The sequence below is a fragment of the Bos indicus genome, chromosome 19 (genome assembly GCF_029378745.1).
Source record: "Bos indicus isolate NIAB-ARS_2022 breed Sahiwal x Tharparkar chromosome 19, NIAB-ARS_B.indTharparkar_mat_pri_1.0, whole genome shotgun sequence".
Classification (NCBI taxonomy): domain Eukaryota; kingdom Metazoa; phylum Chordata; class Mammalia; order Artiodactyla; family Bovidae; genus Bos; species Bos indicus.
The window spans coordinates 23906952-23927833 of record NC_091778.1 but is presented as its reverse complement, the minus strand read 5'-3'; the positions used below and the strand labels follow the sequence as shown (position 1 = coordinate 23927833).

The 20882-nt window shown below is 47.6% G+C and overlaps 1 protein-coding gene across 1 annotated transcript in view; it reads left to right on the top strand.

Moving 5' to 3' along the window:
• Positions 1–20222, top strand: part of PITPNA (phosphatidylinositol transfer protein alpha) — a 35812-nt gene extending 15590 nt beyond the window's left edge. The window contains exons 5-12 of the mRNA XM_019981598.2: positions 1197–1204; positions 2282–2356; positions 4041–4124; positions 5374–5451; positions 5609–5719; positions 6746–6868; positions 16606–16673; positions 17650–20222. Coding sequence (XP_019837157.1) covers positions 1197–1204; positions 2282–2356; positions 4041–4124; positions 5374–5451; positions 5609–5719; positions 6746–6868; positions 16606–16650 — 524 coding nt within the window. The 3' untranslated portion in view covers positions 16651–16673; positions 17650–20222. The remainder of the gene's footprint in view (positions 1–1196; positions 1205–2281; positions 2357–4040; positions 4125–5373; positions 5452–5608; positions 5720–6745; positions 6869–16605; positions 16674–17649) is intronic.
• Positions 20223–20882: the final 660 nt, after the last annotated feature.

Here is a 20882-nt window from a genome sequence, read left to right as displayed (position 1 = left end):
CGCCAGAGAACTGCTGCCACGCTGGTCTCTTTGGACTCACCCTTGATGGATATTGCACCCATCATTTCCTTTTTTTTAAACGAATAACAGGGCAGTTATTTCAATAAGCCTTTGAGTTATCATCTTGATCTGTTGCTTTCTCCCAAGTAACTTCCGTTGGATTCAGGGAGGTTACTGAGATCGTCTCTTGGGTTGTTTCTCTTTCTCTCCTTTCTTTTTAAAACATTTTCCCTTTATTGATTTTAGTGGAGTGTAGCTGATTTACAGTGTTGTGTTAGTTTCAGGTATATGTACAGCATAATGATTCTGTTATACATCTACAGACACTCTTTCTTTTTCTGATTCTTCTCCCGTGTGTTATTACAGAATATTGAGTAGCATTCCCTGTGCTGTACACTAGGTTCTTGTCAGTTATTCTTGGGTTGTTTCCATAGGAGGTGGATCTTATCCCTTATGTTTCAGCTTGTCCTCATCTCAGTCTCAGAGGTAACCTTAGTTTCAGTTTTGGAGTCAGGGAGCTTGACTATTAGCCCCACATGCTGTCAGAGGGGGCAGTGGGGGCATCCATCCAAAATTGCACCAACTCCTAAATTCAGAGAGTACAGAATGATCTGGGCCGTGGTCAGGAGGAAAGCTAGTCCGTTCCTCAGTGACATTAGAGAGCTGCCATCATTTTCTCTGATAAATAATTGAACAGTGCTTTCCGAGGGGGTCTCATTACAATGAGCAGGAGTGTGGCGGGTGAGAGGTTTGGTTACCGTGACAGGAAGGATGCAGAGGGCAGATAGACAGTGCCTGGCCTACGGCGCCCTGCCCTGTGCCCCTGGAAGCAGGGGCCGGGCGGGAGGAGGGGGACACCAGGGGATGGTCTGACCGCAGAGCCATGGGGCTCGGTGCTTCAGCTCATCAGGGCTGCTCCCTGTCCTTGCCCAGCTGGGAATAGTCCCCAGGAGCCAGTAGTGGCATCCCTTTAATGAAACCCCATATTCGGCCTTCGGGGACTTGTGTACGAGTCAAACTCGGAGGTGGTGCATTTGAGGTCCCAAATGCACTTGCTGGGACTTGGAGGGTGACTGTGGCGTAAGCCCCAGGGAGTAAAAGTCTTTGCTTCCGTGGTCCCAGGGTGAGGGGTGGATATTTTATTCATCTTCATTAATCTTTTTCTCTCTTCCTTCTATGTCCTTGCTGTGGAGCAGTTATCACAGTAAGTATTTTCAGGGGCGTTGGGACTGTAGATGATTTATAAGGAAAGGAGAAAGAAAAATGGAGCTGCCCTGGGGCCTCCTGGATACTCCTGTCTTTGTCCTGGGTGACGTTTGGGGCTTTTGAGGCCTCATCCTTTCAGTCCTGATGAGGAACTTGTTAATTGGCACCGTCCCCTCCTGCTTGAAGCTGCATTGGCAGGTGGTTTTGTAGGTGCTGCAGCAGTCAGTAGTCAGGACTGTGGCGTCCTAGCCCCAGGTCTCATGTGTACAGAGTGACGCGTGGCTCTCCCCTGCCCGCCCCGGGCCTGGCCTCCTCAAGGCTGTACAGAAAACTCCAGTGCCACTGACCCGATCAGGGCATTCCCATTTGGGCATCTGTTGACCCCAGTGAGCACTAGGCAGGATTGTGGCATCAGCCTGGTCTTCTCCTTGCCCAGCCCCTCTGTCAGCGCCCCCTCTGTCCTCCCTGCAGCATCCTCACAGGAAGTTTCGGGGAGCCTGATTCCCACTGAGGAGTTAGGGGGTTAACATGTTCCTCCTTTAAGTAGTTCCAGTTTTTAAAACCACTAAGGGAAGAAGATGATAATTAGTATGAAGGCTTAAAAGGCTGAGAACTTCAGCCTCAGCTGAAGGCTGGCTAGTGGCGGGGGAAGTGGGCAACACGCTCGGATGGCTCGGGAGTCTCCCTGTGCTCTTCCCACGCTGCCAGTCAGCCTGTACACCCTGCACACGAGGAGAATGGCAGAGATACAAGGATTAAGTACGTGAATTTTGAAGTCAGACAAAACTGAGTTTGAGGCCCAGGTCTGTTGTTATCTCTGTGGACTTGGGAAGTCCCCTCTGAACTTCACTTTCCTCAACTGTGAGGTGAGGGTCGTGTTGCCACAGCCCTCACAGGCTGGGGTGAAGACTGAGTGAGGTACCGTGCGCCTGGCGTACTGTGGGCCCCCGGTACAGTGAGCTGTCGGTACCAGGCAGAGGCTGGGGGCTCCTGCCTGCCCAGAGTGGGTGGTGAGGGGCAGTTACTCTGCAGCTTCGAGCCGAGTGACTGCAAGGTGTCCTTTCCCCTCCCGCAGAATGAGTACATGAAAGAAGACTTCCTGATTAAAATTGAAACCTGGCACAAACCTGATCTTGGGACCCTGGAGAACGTAAGTAGCACTTCCCAAGCCCCCCGAGGCCTTCCAGGCCTCAGGACAGGGTACCGAGACTATCCCTGCCAAGGGCTCTTCACTGTGGTCCCCTTTTTCTTGGCCAGGAAGCTCGCATCCTGTGCCTAGATCTGTCCTACCAGCATGGGATTGCTCTGTCTCTAATCTTAGAAGTATGATCTCCAAGATGCTTTCAAGGACCTTCTGCTAGTGCTGGGATTGGTCTAAAATACAACTCCTGGCACAGAAGAGCTAAAGTTTTATAACATCAAAATGAGCGAATCCCCTGACCACCCAGTGGTTAGGACTCGGCACTTTCACTGCCTGGGCCTGGGTTCAGTCCCTGCTCAGGGAACTAAGATCCCAGAGCCACATGTGCGATGCGCCCCCACACCCCTGAAAAAAGCCCATCAAAATTACAGCCTCTGTAGAGCATAGTTTGCCAGTAACTCCTCGGGTTTAAAATATACGTGTCCCTTACTCCAGCAGTTCCACACCTAGGAATTTATACTATAGTTATGTTTTCGTATGTGTGAAATCATTCAATATACAGGGAGAGTCATTGCTGTATTGTTGGTGTTGGTTTAGTCACTACATCATATCCGACTCTTTGCGACTCCACACACTGTAGCCTGCCAGGCTCTGCTGGTTATGGGATATCCCAGGCAAGAATCCTGGAGTGGGTTGCCATATCCTCCTCCAGGGACTCTTCCCAACCCAGGGATCAAACTGAAGTCTCCTGCATTGGCGGGGGGATTCTTTACGACTGAGCCATTCTTGGTGTAGCCAAAGGTTAAAAACATAAGAGCCCACCAGTGGGATCCTGTTAAAGAAAACATTGTGCAACCATGTAGCCGTTTATTATGCAGCCATTAAAAAGAGCCAGGAGGGAACAGTCTTTAAAAGATATTGTTCAGTGGGGAAAAAAAGGATGTTAAATATGTGCTACCTTCTGTATTAAAAGAAAATCTCTGCAGTGGTGGTACCTGGGAGCTGACTGAGAGACATGCAAGAGAAAGAGTTACTTTTTATCATATCCTTTTGTACGTTTCAACTTGTATCAGAATTTTGTAACTCATACCACCTCTTTGAGTTAGTTAATTTTTATCTTTTTTTTAAGATCTTTTACTTTTTTTTAATGTGGACCTTTTTTTTTTTTTTTTAATGTGGACCATTTTTAAAGTCTTCCTTGAACTTGTTACAGTATTGCTTCTGTTGTTTTTTTATGTTCTGGCTTTTTGGCCATAAGGTATGAGGGATATTAGCTCCCCAGATTGCAAGGCAAAGTCTTAACCACTGGCCCACAGGGAAGTTCCAAGTTAGTTATTAATAATTTTTAAGAGCATCAAAATAAGCAGTATATGGCTAAGCAGGCAGGATCCTCACAAGAGGAATATGCAATCTTTACAAAGGGGGAACACACGGAAATAAAGAAGGTGCTAGGGGAGCCTGGAGAGTGTCTTGGGCTGCTGCAGTCATATTTAGCTTGAAAGAGCATTAGTTCTCAAATGTATGTCCACTTAAAATTCATTCACCCTCCCACTCCTTTGGATAGTTTTGTATGGACTGGTAGGAATCTCATGACTATGGCTATGGGAACAGCTGCTGTTAGATGTCCATTCTGGGTAAAGGGTGTGGTAGCTATAAAATTGTACATAATGAGTGGTCACCCTTGTTCCTGCAGGTGCATAAACTGGAGCCTGAGGCATGGAAACATGTGGAAGTCATATATATAGACATTGCAGATCGAAGCCAAGTACTTAGCAAGGTAGGAAGTATTCAGCTGTATGGGTGGCCTTTGAGATGCAGAAGTCACTTATGTCAGAGAAACCAAGGAATCATACCAACCTGAGTCAAAGGGAAGTTCTCTCTTGAGTATTTTATTTTCTAAATGAGTGTTAAGAATCACCTTATCTTGACTTGGGGATACCACCAGGCAAATAGTGGCCCAGATATACACTCTTATGCTTCTTGGCTTAATATCCCCACTCCTATCCTCAAAAGATTAGTGGATTTAAAACAAAAACAAAAAAACAAAAACTTTTCATTGAAGTATAACATACATAGCAACGTGAATAGATCCTAAGTGTGCATCTATATACCTCAAACGGAACATCCCCAGATAGTTCTCAGACAGAAACACTAGCCGAGAGGATGGCCCTTTGAGTGTTTTGTCGATTCTGGTTGTTTCGTGTGAGTGGAGAGAAGCAGAGGTAGGGAAGGTTTAATAGGTAATCTCCTTCACTTTGGAAGGTGCTTCACTACTGTATGTGAATGCATGTGATTGTATATCTTTGTTATTTTTGATAAGCAGATGCTATAAGGAGTTTAGGTTTTCCCTTGCCCACATTAGTTAATGCAGAGAAACAGCCCAAGAGTAAACTTTTGTTACTGTTAATTAACACACAGCATTGACTGCATTTTAAATCAGTGAAGGGAGATTGACAGCAGTACACAAGAGGATAAAGTCAATACATCGAACATTTCCAGTAGTGATTTTATTAAAACAAGGCAGTTTAAAAACAAAACAGAACAAGCCAGAGAGAGGTGGGACTGGAAGATTTCAGAAATGACTGGCTGGTTGTTCTCAGCTCCAGCTGCTGTTTTAGAATTACCTGTTCTTTAAAATTACCCTAAAAAAATAAAATAAAATAAAATAAAATAAAATAAAATTACCCTGTGTTGCTCAAGGGTCAACTGTATTTTGAAAACACCTTCCCTGGTGCTCTGGATGTTCACTCCAGGTTTCAAATCCCCATCTTAAACAGTGGAAATCCAGGCCTGCTCACACAGTCTGGTAAAACTGAAAACAAGCCCTGGCAGACAAAATCACAGAGAGCTCTCCTCAGAGGCAAATGTAAACAGTTCTATATCTTGTTTATAGACTTTCCCATGTTTTCTTTGCGCCAAAAGCATCAAGAATGGTATGAACTGTACTGCGGTGGAAAATCTGATCTCTTTCTCTCTCCCTCTCTCTTCCCTACCCACCCCCCTCCCCCACCCCCAACTTCTGACAGGATTACAAGGCAGAAGAGGACCCAGCAAAATATAAGTCTATCAAAACAGGCCGAGGACCCTTGGGCCCCAATTGGAAGGTGCAATTCACACTCTTACCACCAGGGGGTGCTGGGGCCAGTGTGGTTGGGCCTCCCTCCTGGAGGTGGGGAACTGGGAGGGGGTGGGGGGCGCAAAGGGAGAGCCAGAGGTCAGCTCTTAGTTACCTGTCTGCCTGTGGGTGTGTTTCTAATACAGCAAGAACTTGTAAATCAGAAAGACTGCCCATACATGTGTGCATACAAACTGGTTACTGTCAAGTTCAAGTGGTGGGGCCTGCAGAACAAAGTGGAAAACTTTATACATAAGGTAAGTGACCAGGGTGGGAGGCCTTCCAGTGTGTTGGTGGGGGGTGTTTTGTCCAAGAGAAGATCATACAACCCATGTGGCTTGTATCCTAGAGTGGCCAGCATCAGGATATATAGGTCTGATTTCCCAGACCCCCACTTCCCCTTGCACCAGACTCTTAGAGTTTAACGCTGTTCATCCAGGGGTACCACATGCAAATGGGAAGGAGACTGAGGCAAAAGAAGGAAACAGGAGGGGGCTTGTTACGATTAAATGGCAAATAAAACTCAGGATCTTTGCTTGACATCAAAAGGCAAAAAGTACTGTGGACCAAATTCTCTAGTACCCTGAATTACTGAACTAGACAAATCTAAGGCTTTTTTTTTCCTTTTTTTTTTTTTTTAACAGAATATCAGACAAAAGTAATAACATGTGTAAATGGGAGACCCAGGAAAACTGAGTAACTTGCCCCAGTGGCACCTAAGAAGTCTCTGTAGTCTTCTCTCTGATGTGTGAGAGTCTGGTAAAATTCAGCAACATTTCATAGCTGTTGGCCAGTTTCATTTACTTATTTTTGGCCATGCCACGCAGCACGCGTGATCTTAGTTCCCTGACCATGGATCGAACCCAAGCCCTTGGCAGTTGAAGCACAGAGTCCTGACCACTGGGCTGCCAGGGACTCCCCCTGCTGCTGGCCAGTTTTAACCTGGCCTTGAGGCTCCAGAGACAAGGAGGAACTTGGCACAGTCATTTTGGGATCTTGGCTCATGGATTGCCTGTCTTGGGCACAGAGCCTTGGGGCAAGCTAGGCACCACTCTCTCCTCGGGGGCTTGTCTGACTTGAGGCCGTACCCATCAGAAATGTGGAGGCAAGGGTCACTGACCTGAGGGATTGGAGGACCAATCCAGATCAGCCAGTGGGGTACCTACAACTCCTCCCCCAACCTTCCCAGTACACTGTGGGTGCTGGCGTGGAGGGCGTGGGCAAGAGGGCTGCCGCAGCGGCCCCCACCTTCCAGTTCTAACTTGGGTCCCTCCTTTTTATAGCAAGAGAGGCGTCTGTTTACAAACTTCCACCGGCAGCTGTTCTGTTGGCTGGACAAGTGGGTCGACCTGACGATGGACGACATTCGAAGGATGGAAGACGAGACGAAGAGACAGCTGGATGAGGTACGTGGGAGGCCCGAGGAGACTCCGGGGCTGTCCGCTAGGAGACTGTCGTGCCGGGGCAGCTCACTGAGGGCACCGTCCTGTGGTTCTAGGAACATGTCAGCGTCCACTGTGGGTAAGGTCTAATGCCAGGCGATATGGGAACTACAAGGAAGAAAGCAGCCTGTGCTCTTGAACTTGCAGTCTAGTCGAGGTCTTGGCATATCCAGAGAGACAGATATGGCGGGCTGTGCTGAATGCCAAGTGAGTAATACAGTTGCCGCAACGGTCCTCCAGAGCCGGGTGGGGGAACCGTGCTGGGCTGCAGAGGCGGAGGTGGCCCCGGGAGGCGGAGGCAGGCTGGGCTGGTCCACGAATAGCGCGCACGTAGCCCACAGAGGACAGCGGCGGAGCGCACACCACAACCCCTTTTTAACGGCGTTGGAGCTGTTTTAGAGTTTGGAGCCTTTGCCCCCGCCTCTTTTTTTTCTTTCTGGCTTGGCATGGTTCCCAGAAGGAGAGCTATCTGCTGCTCCATGGGAGCCTGAAGACCTAGCACCCCTCTTGCCTCCTTTGAGGAATTTGGGGCTGCTTGCCTGCAAGACTCCCTCTGAGGAGACTGTTAGTAAATAGCACTCAGGCGCCCACCAGTGTGAGGCATCATTTGGAGGGCTTCTCCAGGTCTCGGCCCATCTCCTGTGGTTCTCACAACCCCTGTGAGGGGGTGCCGCTGTTTCCCCACACTCAGGTGAGGAGGTAGAGGCGCTGAGAGTTCAAGGCCGGGCCCAGGGTCACACAGCCTGCAGGTGACACAGTCAAGGGAGGAGGAGCCGTAGCACTCAGTCACTCGGCCGCTTCTCCTCCCTCTACATGCCATCGGGGTCTCCTTCCTGCCTCTTGGGGCTGAAAATAAGGTAGGAAGCTCTGTTTCATACGAACTGCCATCCATCTCTCCCTCCTTGCCCTGGCAGGGTTGTCATGGAGCCTGGTGTGTGGCAGGCAGAGCTTAGCACAGCCGTGCCTGGCTCTCCAGCGGGCCCTCAGGTGAGATGCAGGCCCAGGTCCAAGGTGCCCCCCACTACACTGGTGCTCCCGCTGCGCTGTGCTGGTCTTGGTGGAAAGTGGGCCCACGTGCTCTTCCTTGGAGGGGGCGCCCCGTGGGGAATGGATTCTACCCTCCAGGATGACACTTCCGGGCTGACTCACTGGTTGCAGCGGTTTGCTGAGTGAGTTCCTGTTGAAGGCAGATGTTTAAGTTATTCATTCAGCTGCAGTTCCAGGGAAGTGGTAGGATTTTGGACACAAGTCCTGCTTCTGCTAAAGATCTTCAGGAAGCGGTAGGTTTTAATGTCCAGAGCTCTGGCGATTCTAACAGTGTAAGAGAGAAGCCTTGAATCTTGTGGTCACCTGAGTCCTGACCAAAAAAAAAAGAAACAAGTTACCAAATGGAGGAACAGGGACAGAGCCTCTGAGGTTTTAGTCTGCAGCACCAGTTGCCTGTTGCTGCCAAGCAGGCCAGCATACCCCAGGGTCATGGAAACGTTGGCCAACAGCCAACGTTTAAAAACTCTTGGGATCTAAAGAGTATAAGACTCTTGGGGTCGAATTCTGGGCAGGCTGTCCAGGGGATCTGCTGAGCTGCCTCCCTCAGGTCCACAGCTCGAGGGCACTCGTCCTCAGAGTTCTTCTTCAGTCCCTAGGCCTCGTCTTTGTTTCTCCATTCTGTGGATAATTGTGCCAAAAGTTTGGATGATCTGTATTGTCCAAGATAACTGCAGATGCAGAAATCCCTCCTTAGAACTGGACTTTTTTAAATAGTTGGCGGTGGGAAAGCAAGCAAAACCACTGGGGGCGTGTTCTGGCCCCGTTCGCAGCGGCCTGGAGCCTTTGTGCTGACTGTACTTCTGGCTCACGTGTGGCTCTCCTTTCTTAGTTTTTCTCTTTCTAAAAATACTTCTATCAAAGTTTTATTTTCAGAGGTTTTTTTTTCCATTTATAAAAAAAGCCACTTCACTGAGGTCTGACATACAGAGAGCTGCACCTATTTAATGTGTACATCTTGCGGAGTTTGCAGATAAACAGACGTTCGTGCAACAGTCGCCGCAGTCAGTACCGTCACCCCACAAGTATTTTCATAGGTTTGAACTCAGGTAGTATCCCACACTTAGGAGGAAGACGCTAGCTTCTTCTGCCCTATCCCCAAGGTTGCGGCCCCAGAAGTAGCCCCTTGCAATCCTTTTTTTTTTTTGAATTTTTTGTGTTGGGTATACATACATTAGCTCAGTCATGTCCAACTCTGCAACTGCATGGACTGTATCCCGCCAGCCTCTCCTGTCTATGGAATTTTCCAGGCAAAAATACTGGAGCGGGTTGCCATTTCCTTCTCTAGTATTGGGGTGCAGCCAGTTAATGCATACTGTGATAACTCAGGTGAACAGTGAAGGGACTCGGCCATACACATACATATATATCTGAACCCTGTCCCCGCCTCTGGTTTTCATTTCTTCCGTGGATAATTCTGGTTTTCTTAGGAAGTTAGTAAACGCGCCCCTCGTTGTTAGCTTAGTTTTGTGTCTGTATCATTAAGTTGTGTCTTTGAGTCTTACGCGGGTGCGTGGTTGGGCTGGTTGCCACAATATCAGTAGTTGAGGCTGGTTCATTCTCATTCATTTTGCTCCCACTCGATAGACACTTTAATCTGAAGATCTCTTCAGTTCTGGAAAATGTTTCTGTGTCCCCTGTTTCATGATTTTCTCCCTTCTGTCCCCTTTGTTCTCTTTCTGGAATTTTCTGTTGTTGTTAGAAGTTGGACATCATGAATCGACCTTCTAATTTTCTTATTTTTTGTCTCCTTTTTTGTGTGCTTTCTAGGAGAGGTTTTCTGATGTTAACTTCTCTCTCCTCTATTGAATTTAAGACATTCTTAAGCACTTCTTGTTCTGTTCTTGGCATCAGTTTCCTTTTCTGAAGCATGGGGTTTGGTTCTTGCGTTTGGTTTTGAGGTCTCTCTTCCCCCTGAACATTGTTTCCCCTGAGCTCCTCTTCCCATTGGACTTCATGTTTCCTCTTAGGGGCTTCCCTCCAATGACTGGGGGTCCTGGGCTGTCCATTCACAGTGAAGAGTGAAGCTCCAAAAAGTGGATGAAGCTCTCTGAATCAATTGTTGTTATTGTTCAGTTGCTCGGTTGTGTCCAACTCTTTGCGACCCCAAGGACTGCAGCACGCCAGGCCTCCCTGTCCCTCACCATCTCTCGGAGTTCACCCAAGTTCTGAATCAGTGGCTGGGCTTACTGAAGTGTAGTCAGATGGTTTCACTGGGACTTCCCACTTCAGGCTCCTGAGTCTGTTTTTCTTGGGCTGCTCATTTTGCTTCAAGAGGACACCCCAGCCTTTTTTTCATGGGGCTGGTCAAGGCCAGCATCTTGGGAGCTGATCTAGGGAAAGGTCCTAGGGGCAGACTGAGAACCAGGGGAGTAAACACAGGACACGCCAGAGCCAAACTCTTCTTTATTTCCACTTGCAAAGAAGTCACCCGTTTCTCACCCCAGCCGCACTCCCTCCACATAGAGGCACCTGCTGCTGCCGGTTGCCAAGCTTCTGGAGAACCTGCGGCAGTAGTGGGTCCGCTCCCTCCCGGCTGCCCTCCTCACCCGCAGCTCCTGCTGCTCTGCAGATTAGTCACTGCTCCTCCGTCCTCCTTTCGTCTTCCAGAATGCTGTTTCCATCTCTTACCTGCTGTTGTCTCCTCCTCTGTTCTTGTTGTCTTTGTAGTTTTCCATCTTTCCATCTTTTTTTCTTTCTTTTTTTTTAATTCCTTTACTGTCATCATGCTAAGCTTTGGAGGAGAAATAGCAGTAAATGCTTGCACTGCATCCAGCCTGCCATGATTAACTGCAAGTTTGTGATAGAAATTATGACTGTTATTCTTTAAACCAAGGCATAGCAGTCTGGTGTGAGTGGGTTGTTTTGTGAGTTACAAGAGGTCACTATAAGGCCACAGTCACCCCTGCCATAACTCTTGTCCTCTGGGAGGTGAACCCGCCGTTCTTGGATGAGGCTCAAGGATTTGAGAAACAAGGGATCAAGAGATTAGGCCTTTGCCCTAAAAACAAAAATGTCAGGAAATGTGTGCCTGTGGGGGAGCAGTGGCTCTCCCTCTCTCCCCTCCCTCCTCTCCTGTCCTGTTCTTAAGAAACGCATAATCTCAAAAGTGGAAGAAAGTACCTTAAAGGTCATTTAGTCTAATTATGTGGCCAGTGCTCGAGTCTTCTCTGCCCTTTCCCCTTAGCTTGTGCTTGAGCACCTCCTGTAATGGGGAACTCCCTGTCTTATGAACATGCCAGTCATAAACATATCTATCTATCCATATTTTTTAATTGAAGTATATAGTTGATTTGCAATAAGTTGCTTTTCTGTGGCTTACGGGATCTTAGTTCCCTGTCCAGGGATTGAACCCAGGGCCACGGCATGAGAGTACCAAGTCCTGACCACTGGACTGCCAGGGAATTCCCACACAGTAACGTCCTTTATTATTAATAGAAGCTGACGTTTATGAGGTCTTCCCATGTGCCTGTCACGTGTGGGGAGCTGACATCTGACACGCACTGTCACGACATCCTCTCGGCTACCTGTGCCACGGGTATTCTTTGCAGAGAAGTTAAGGATACCTTCCAGTTCAGAGAGCAGGTACCTCCTGGACCTTGGTCATTAACTCGAGATAATGAGATAGGGAGAAGAGGACTCATTTTAAAAATTGTAAAAAAACCCCAACAAAACAGCTTGTTTCCCTGTTTACAGGACTCTCTAGAACATTTGCTGAAAAACAGCAACGAACACATGATTGAAGACCCTGCAGCATTTTCGTCCTCGTCTTCCCCCGTGGGTCTGCCTCTCTAACTCTGGCTCCTCTGATCCCTCCACTGCCCATCCCTTCTGGACTTTGTACTTTGGGATGGAGCTCAGAGGCTTCGTGGCACTCTTTGCTCTGTGGGCTCACTTGGCGGGCTTGTCTCTGAGCGTCTCTGTAGACAATCTCCTTTTCCATTTGCTTGAGTCTGAATGTGCCTGTCTCTTTCTCATCACTTTAGTATGGATGAAGAGGGCCCTTGGTCCATCCTCTGGCTTTTTCACTGATGATTCACCATTACTTCTAGATTTTAAGTCTTAAACACTGGACCTATTACCTATCAATTACCTAAACATCCCTGTGCAATGAAGTGCCTGGCACGATACTACATCCCAGAGTTCCCTGTTTGGGATTGTGATAGACAAGGGTCTTCAGATTAAAACACTCAGTGCCTGGTTCTTGTGCTGGGCTGTGGAAGATTGTATCTGAGATTCCCGTAGTGCCTGCAGAGGGCAGAGCGAGTTCTTCTGAGGCCGAGGGATCCCTGTCTTCTGAAGCTGATGCTGTCCTTGGAGTCTTAATTCCCTCCGCCCTGCCCAGCAGCGGTTGACCCCAGAGCAGACCACCTGGAATATTGACCAGCATCTTGAAATAGGGGAGCAGCTTTATTTTCTTTATAAATATTTAAATTTTTTGATATTAAGGTAATGTATAAGCATTAAACAGTTTTTAGGAAAGTAAAAAAATAGAAAAAAATCACTTGTACTCTATTTAAAAACAACCACTATAAACGTTTTAAGAATTCTTACACACTTGGTTCTGATGGTGCTTCACGAGCCTGGGTGGTCCTCTCACTCTTCTCTAAACACTGTAACAGCATTCAAACCAGGAGAAAAGTCCCTCCACATACACGTTTCTCACGTAGCTGCATCTTGCTCTGTACTCTCTGGCCCGTGTTGGATTTTCCTTCATGTTGTTTGCAGGTTTTCATTGTTTATAAATAATGCCATGATGAGAAATTTCTATGCACTCCATTGTTTGGGTAATTAGGATTATTTACTTAGAATAAATTCCTACAAGTAGAATTAGAGGATTTAACATTCTTGTTACTTATTGCCAGATTTCTCCCCCAAAAGGCTGAACCTGTTTATAGAGTAGGCTTCTAAAGAAGTTCAGTTCCGCATTTGCCTTGTGCTTTCAGAACAGGTTTGTGGTTACTATTCAGTGTCATATATGATTTTTTTTTTACTGGCTTAATTTTTTACTTAATTTTTGTTGGAGTATAATTGCTTCACAGTGTTGTGTTAGTTTCTGCTGTACAGCAGAGTGAATCGGCTGTATGTACATATATCCCCTCTTTTTTAGATTTCCTTCTAGCTTAATTTTTTTTACTGAATTTTTTATTTTGAGATGATTGTGAGATTCACATGCAGGGGTAAGAAATAATACAGAGAGGAGATCTGCTTCTCCCAGTGACTACGTCTTACAAAATGATAATATGATATCACACCCAGGAAATTGACACTGATACTTTTACAAGTTCCTTTAAGTCAAAGGTGTATTTCATACTTATAGGAAAAGCAGTTTTCAAAAGATGCAGAAAAATATTTTTTAAAAAAGAAGAAGACGACCAAATAAATAAATAAAAATAAGTAGAGGAATGAAAGTACCTTTCTTCCAGCCCCTGGCCTCATTGCCTAGAGCAAAGCCCTGCTAAAAAGAAATCATTCAGGACCGGAGCTTCTGTTTTTGTGTTCCTTGACTGTATGTGCATAGATAGCCGGTGATGGCTTGATCCGAGGAACACTATAAATGTTAGATAAAATCTCTCATTTTAGGCCCCTGAAAACAGGAAATAAGCATTCTTAGAACATTTCATTGTAAGAATGAAATATTGCATTTTTATTTCGGTGCACCCTCTGTGGGGGGACCTTGTCTTTGAGAGTAAAGGAAGCTATTGTGTTTCCTGATAGGAAGTTGCATCTTATTTCAAGCAATAGGAGAACAGGACCTGGCTTTGCGTTAGTAAATGCAAGCCAGGCAGTGAGCTCTCAGGGTCTATAGGTATCTGCTTGAGACCCAAAAGCTTTGCTCCCATAATACTAAATCTTAGCCTCTTTGATTATTGAAAATGTACATGAATGGTCATTAGTGAGCAGCCATGTAATGAGTGCATTTCTGTCTTCTTTCACATTTATTTATTTGGCTGGCTGCGCTGGGTCTTAAGTTGTGGGCACTCCAGATCTTTAGTTGTGGCATGTGGGATCTAGCTCCCTGACCAAGGATCGAACCCAGGTCCCCTGCATGGAGTCCTAGTCACTGCACCACCAGGGAAGTTCCCATTTTTGGTTTGGGGGGTGGGGTAGGGGGTTTTGTAATTATTTTGAAGGACTTTCTTTTTTTGTTGTTTTCTGAAAGAGTTTCAAACTTAATGAAAATGACAAGAATACGAAGGAAAGGGTAAGACAGCGTCCACCAGCGCACCCTCCTAGTCTCAGTCTGGCGCAGCCTCTGTTTTCTGGGAGTTCCATGACCTTGACATTCGTGGAGGTGATAGGCTAGTCATTTTGTAGACGGTGTTTCAGTTGGGGTTAGTCCAGTGCTTCTGCGTGATTAGATCCAGCGTCTGTATTTCAGACCAAAAGGTCACAGGCTCGGTGTTCTTTTCCTTGTATTCTGCCTGTCCTTCTTGTCTAGTCCGGGTGAAGTTACCTTTATTTACCTGGGTGTGGTCATCACTCTTGGGGTGCTGCTGATCCCAGACCTCCTCGTAGGATGGCCTGGAGGGATTTTAACATCTGTAGCTATTTCTATCTCTCTCTGATCTATTACGTTCACACAAATACTTCCAATTCCGACCTCACACCACAAGGGTAACTTTCCGTCTTTTAAAAAATTTGACTCAAGAAAAATCTTGAGTTTGTTAAGCTCTTATAAAGTACTTTATTAATTACTATGGATAACCAAAGTTATAGGAGCAATATAAATTTAAAGCTACCATTCAGGAAAGTGAGTTTTGAGCAAAATCTACAGGGAAGAGGCATTCCAAGAGGGAGCTAAGAACTGTCACTGCTGTGGCTTTGGGTTCAGTCCCTGGTCAAGGAACTAAGATCCCACAAGCAGCTCAGCACAGCCAAGGAAAGAAAAGGATTTTGAGAAAACTCTAACCTGAAAGACCAAGCTGCGAGCTTAGATATAATCACAGTAATCATTATCAGTAGGGAGTGACTATGGGAAACTCTGGGGAGGACCGGGAGGATGTTTTTCTCATGTTCAGGTTCCACGTGGGCTCAGTGATTTATAATAGTTAGGGGGGCGGTAAACAACGGTCATGGGTTTGAAATGTGGCAGGAAGTATATTCAAAGGTGTTTCCCAGTGGAAAGCTACTACTGATGAGATAGAGTCTCTGAATAATGTGGCTGAAGTCTAGTGAATAAAGCACAACTGAGGAGGCTGTAGCTTAAACGTGCAGCTTCTTGAGTGTTATGTGCACACATGGCGTGTTCGCTGTGCTATTTAGAACAAAGACATAACAGGACTGATAACATGTACAGCGTTCCAAGCACTCCTCTGTGCTAAGTACTCTCCCTGAATAGCTTAATCTTCATTACAACCCCATGACATATGTAGTGTCTATTATTATCTCTATTTTTATTATTACAGAAATTGAGGCTTAGAGAGCAGTGAAGTAACTTGTTCAAGGTCACAATTTAGTGATGAAGCCAGAATGTGATCCAGGCAGTCTGATTCCAGCGCCTATGCTCTGAGGGGCTCAAAAGTTGTTGAATGAGTAAAGACTGATACCTGGCACAGAAAATTCATGGACAGTGAAGACATGTCTAATGGGAAGTTATAATAGACATGTTATAGGCATCCTGCAATTAGAAACTGTTTTCAAGTTGGAAAGGATTTGAGAGCAATCACCAGCACGGTGTTCCCAACAAGAAGTTGTGTCCACTGCTGTTGAAAGGTGCAGGGGACAGGGACCACTCAGTGCTCCCAGAGAAGACCCTGTTCTGTTCTCCAGCAGCCTCACACTTCTGCCAAGCTGAGCTCTGCCACCTGCACTCTCCATCCCTGTGCCCACTTGGCTGACTGGGCAGACTGGCCAAAACCTCTTTTTTTTTTTTGGCCATGTCACACAGCATGTGGGGTCCTCCCCAACCAGGGATGGAACCTGCGTGCACACACACACACACACACATACACATACACACACACCCGCCCTGGAAACAGGCAAGTCCCAGGCGAAGCCTCTAAGCAGAGCCCAGGAAAGGGAATTGCTGTTCCCTCTGCCTGAAATGTTTCCTGCTGCGCCCTCACCCCCACCCCCCCACCGCCGCCCCTGAGTACCCACAGGATTTCCTGCCTCATTTCCTTCAGGTCTCTGCTTAGACGTCACTTATCAGAGAGGCCTTCCCCAGGCAGCTCATAAAACAGCACCTCCCCTGAGCCATTCTCCATCCCAGCAACCTGCAGCCCCATCTGACGTGGACTAGTTTCTCTGTCTTCCCCTTACTTTGTCCCAGAATGTAAGCTCCCTGAGGAGAAACTTGGTCTGTTTTGGTTCATGGCTGAATCTTCAGGCTGGGAACCGTGCCTTGCCAAAAAAAAGATGCTTCATAAATATTTGTTCAATTAATGAAAGAAAGAGAGGAGCTTAAGAACTAAACCCCAACACTGAGACGCAGGGGAGAGAACTAGAAATCATGGCCGCTGGGACCAGTGGCAGAGCTATAAATTGTGTGGCATTGGCCCTGTGTACGCAGAATTCAATTCTTCCGATTTGCTTTGTGCGCAAAATACATGCTCTACCCTATCCGCTGGCAGGCTTGAGGAGGAGGAATTTGTGCCTGTGGTGGAGTTCCAGCAGCAGCAAACACCTTGCATTTCTCCTCTTTTCTGTTGCAGATGAGACAAAAGGACCCAGTGAAAGGCATGACGGCGGATGACTAAAGCCACTCCCCCCCTCCTGCACCGTATGTACCAAGTTTCTCACTGAGTGCATCACAGACGCCAAAATCAGTCATCAGTCTGGGTCCTCGCCTCTTTCCTCATCCTGCCCTCTAGTTGTAATGATGGTTGTGGTGCCAGAGAGCTCTCGGGCTTCCACTGAAGGAGATGATGGCTTTCAAGACATTTCAGGGATCCATGTGATTGGATACAAACCCACTAGAGACGGGCAGGGGGTGGGACGTGGGGCTGGAAGGGGGCAGCGGATGAGAATCAGCTTATCTGCACCTGATGACTCTTCCTCCCGTGAGGGGAGCCATTTCAAGTGGAAGCTGGGCTTCTGGTTGCCCCTTTACCCCCTGGACCAGAGCCGTTCCCTGCCCAGCCCTTGGAATATTCGCTGCCCAGACAGCTTTTCCTAGTGGTCCTCGCTGGGTCTGGTGCTTCATTTCCTTCCTCTCTGTACCCTCTGATCCCAGATGTCCCCATCGGAGACAGCACCTTTCAGGTACTGGGAGAGTATTTCTGCCCAGGCCGTAGGACCAGGTTGGGATGTCCCTTGTTGCACATGGTCATCCCTTCCCAAGATCCTTCCTTCTGTCAGCTCCCAGAGCCTCTAGACTTGTTCTTACTCCAGCAGCTCAGAGGGGTTAGGCACGGAACGAAAGGCCTGGCCCTGCTCCCCATCTGGCTCTGAGAAAAAATAATGTTATCCAATAAAACCTGGCTGCCTAGCACTGGGGGGCCCAGGACTCAGCCGCTGTGCCACGAACCTCTGCTTGTTTCCTGCCCCGCACGCTTGAGGAGACCTTCCGGGAGATGAGAGGGTAGGACAGGACGGGTGGTGGCGACGCCAGCTTCTTGCCCCCGCTGGGACCTCAGTCCCCTCCCTCTTCACCCCCCACCCCCGCCCCTCACCCCGCCCCGCTCTGCCTGGCATACTTCCTCCTTTTGAAATTCCCCCGTCCATGATTTAGTGTTTCTGTTTTCTTTCTCTTCCAGTTTTGCAAGCCAGTGGTCAACAGGAAGGCCCAGCAGCTCCACGCTCCCGAGTGACAGGCCATCTCCGGACGCAGCCTTCTGTGCCCATTCTTCAGGCAACTCTGACCCCTTACCGTAGCTAATTCTAGATGCCCTTTACTGTTGTGAACAAATAGACCGTCTGGTATTATGCAGCCCGTGTGAGCGGGAACCTGCCCCTCTGAGATGCGTGGCGTTGTAGGCGGCTGTATTTACAGCGCCTCCCTCTTCAACCATTGTGTTCTTGACCCATTTCTGTGTGCCCTGCCCACCCCCCTTTATTTCCAAGTGACATTTTTAGTCTTTGAAAATAGCTACCTTTTGTGATGTGGTGATTTAAAGGATTTACTTTGTTTTCAACCTTGGGATAAACTGAAGTGTTTGGCTTCCTGGGCAGGTCTTCGCAATTTTGAGTGCTCACAGGGGGAGAGGGGATGAGGCAGAAATAGATTTGTTTCCCCCCCAGTTGCCCAGAACATCAGTGTGGCTTCGTAATTCTGATCTCTGCTCCTAGGAACCCACTGTTAAGAGTGCTCTAGGCACCATGGAAGTACCCAAGGCCCAGCCAGTCTGTTTTGAAAATTAAACAACAGATAACCCCTGCTCCAGTCATCGCATCGCTGGTCACTCGTCTTAGAAATACCTATGGCTCCTTGGCCCTCCTGTTGCCTACTCTGTCTGAATCTCTGCAGAGCCTGTAATATGCCCGGGTCAACTCTCCTGGAGGGGACTGTCCCACGTGGCCCTTAGAATTGAGTCTGCCCCATATATACCTAATAGTGTGCCCACCCCCCAGCTCCCACCATCCCCAGGAGCTCTGTGTCCACACTCTTCTTCCCTTTTGGGCTGGTGCTGCCACTCAGCAATAACCCCCTCCTCTCTGTGCTTTCTTAGATTCCTGTCCTCTGTCTGAGGCTGGTCAGGACACAAGGGGTCTTGATCTTTTCATGCTGCACAAAACAAGCATGCAAAAAGCTTTTTCCCAGAACACGTTCCCCCCTCCTCTCCAGTGGCCGGAAAGGATCAAGATCTCAGCTTGTCCTGCCCCCATGCAGAGTTCTGCCCTGGACAATCAAGAGCCAGGAGTGATCGCAGTGGCGAATTCTACCAAAGTTGGCTGGTGTGAAAGCCCAGGCCTGCGGGGGAGCAGAGGCTGCTGAGGGCTTCCTAGTCGCCTGTGACTTGGCAGCGCTGGAGTACGCCTTCCCAGTGGGAGAATCTGAGATAGCTGTGGTGTCACTTGACATCTCCCGAGCCTCGTGAAGTTTGTTGGCCAAGTGTGCAGTGACTCAAGCTAACGAGAGACCAAATCTCTGTTAGGGGAGCAAGAAGCAGAATGGGATGATCTGTCCTTAGGTTTTTGTCAGTTTGTTTTGCCTTACTGATTTCTAAGTGCAATAAGGGAGTGTCACGTCTGGGACTTCCTGATGGCTGCTTCCCTGTGGCCCCCCTGGGGCAAGGCAGGGGGGACAGGTTCAGCGTGGTTAGCTCCTGCCTTCACTGAGTCCCCTCTGGGACCACAAGATACCCCAACACACCTTCCTTTTAGTCTCCGCACCTTGTGGGGTCTATAGTAATGGATCTGGGGCAATTCATTTGGTTATTAGCAGCCCAACTGCTGGTCGCATTTGACAGGGCAAGTTGAAGTGGCATTCCTACTGGAGAAAAATGTACATGTTTTCCTACAAGTTCTGTAATAGCTGTAATTATATTTGTGCTTAAAGCTTTCCCTTCTTTCATTCATCAACTAAGTGAAGTCCAGATGTGCGTTAGCCTGGGAGAAACAAGCAGTGATAATGGAAGCAGACGATTGTTTACGTGGTTTGAGGGTCAGCAGATGTTGGTCTTCTTCCTTCAGTTCTTCTCTGAGATTCATACATATCACTCCAACTTGGGGAGCAGCGGGGCTTGCTCTTTGTGGGCCTTTTCTCTAGCTCCACCTGCCTCCACCTGTTGCCCCAGTTCAGCATCCATGTGAGCTGATTCAGAGGTCAGCTGGATCTGGGGCTCCAGTCCACATCAGCGTAAGGAGGGATGAGCCTGGTCTATTCTGTCCCCGTGGAGAGTGTCGCTGCTGGGCAATGATACCTTTTAAGTACCTCCCTTCCCTTCTTACTTACCCTGCCCAAACTGACTAGCACTCAGAGGGGCTTAGGATGCAAGGCTTAGCTCCAAGGGTAGTCTTTGAGGATGTGCCATGCCCCTTCAGACCAGCTGCTTCCATCGGATTTCCAGGGCTGCAGTCCCGGTTGGAAGCAGCGGTGCCTCTGGGGGATGAGGGGTGCTGGGCTCTGGGCTTCTCACGGAGAGGCGTAGGGGACAGGGTCAGTATTGTGGGCACGTGTATATCTTCCCCAATTCTCTTACAGTCCCTGCTGGGACTCCCTGACTTATTTTGGTTGGTTCCTAGTGCTACTTCTTTTACAAAATACACTTTGTAGACCTGATTAGATTACCTTGTTTATTTAATGTGAGTTTGTGCCTTTTTGTCTCAATCTTCCAATACAGGTATATTGGGGGGAAAAAAAAGCAGTCTAATAAAATCCTAGACAGAGCTGTCTGGAGTCCAGCTTATTGGTGATGTTCTCATGTCTATTTTACAACTTAGATATCCTCAAACTCTTGCTGACATCCCCCATTTTACCAGGGAAGGATTAGAAAGATCCAAGATACCTCTAGAAATTGTGGCACATGGATTTCTGTAAACTAAGACAATCGCTCATCATTTTACTTATACAAACATCACATACCTGAAAGTATTTGGGCCATTTTCTACTGGTAGTATTTGCTTCTTGCTTTTGTCTCTCCTACTCTCCACATCTCCCTTTATCCTTCCTACCAAGCAAAACATTTAAGGGAGTTCTTACCCTGGCTTCTGGGTCTGAACCTTACGAAGTATGTTTGTAAAATTGTCGTGCATTTTTCTTGGGAGAGTCATGGTTCTCATCAGATCTTCAAAGGAATCCCATGCACGGTCCTGCCTCGCACCCCCAAAAGACTAACAACGAATCAGTGATTTGAAGGAAATCATCATCTTTGGCACAGTAAATAATCTTCATGTTTGGGCATAGATAGAGGTAGTGACTTATTTTTCGTTCACCAACGGCTTATTTTCCGAGTCCAGAAGCCCCTAAGTGTCCAAGGTGTGGCAGTGTGCACGAGTCTGGAAAGAGGAAAACACCTGAACGTTGAAAGTGGAGAACTGGAGGCCCTCA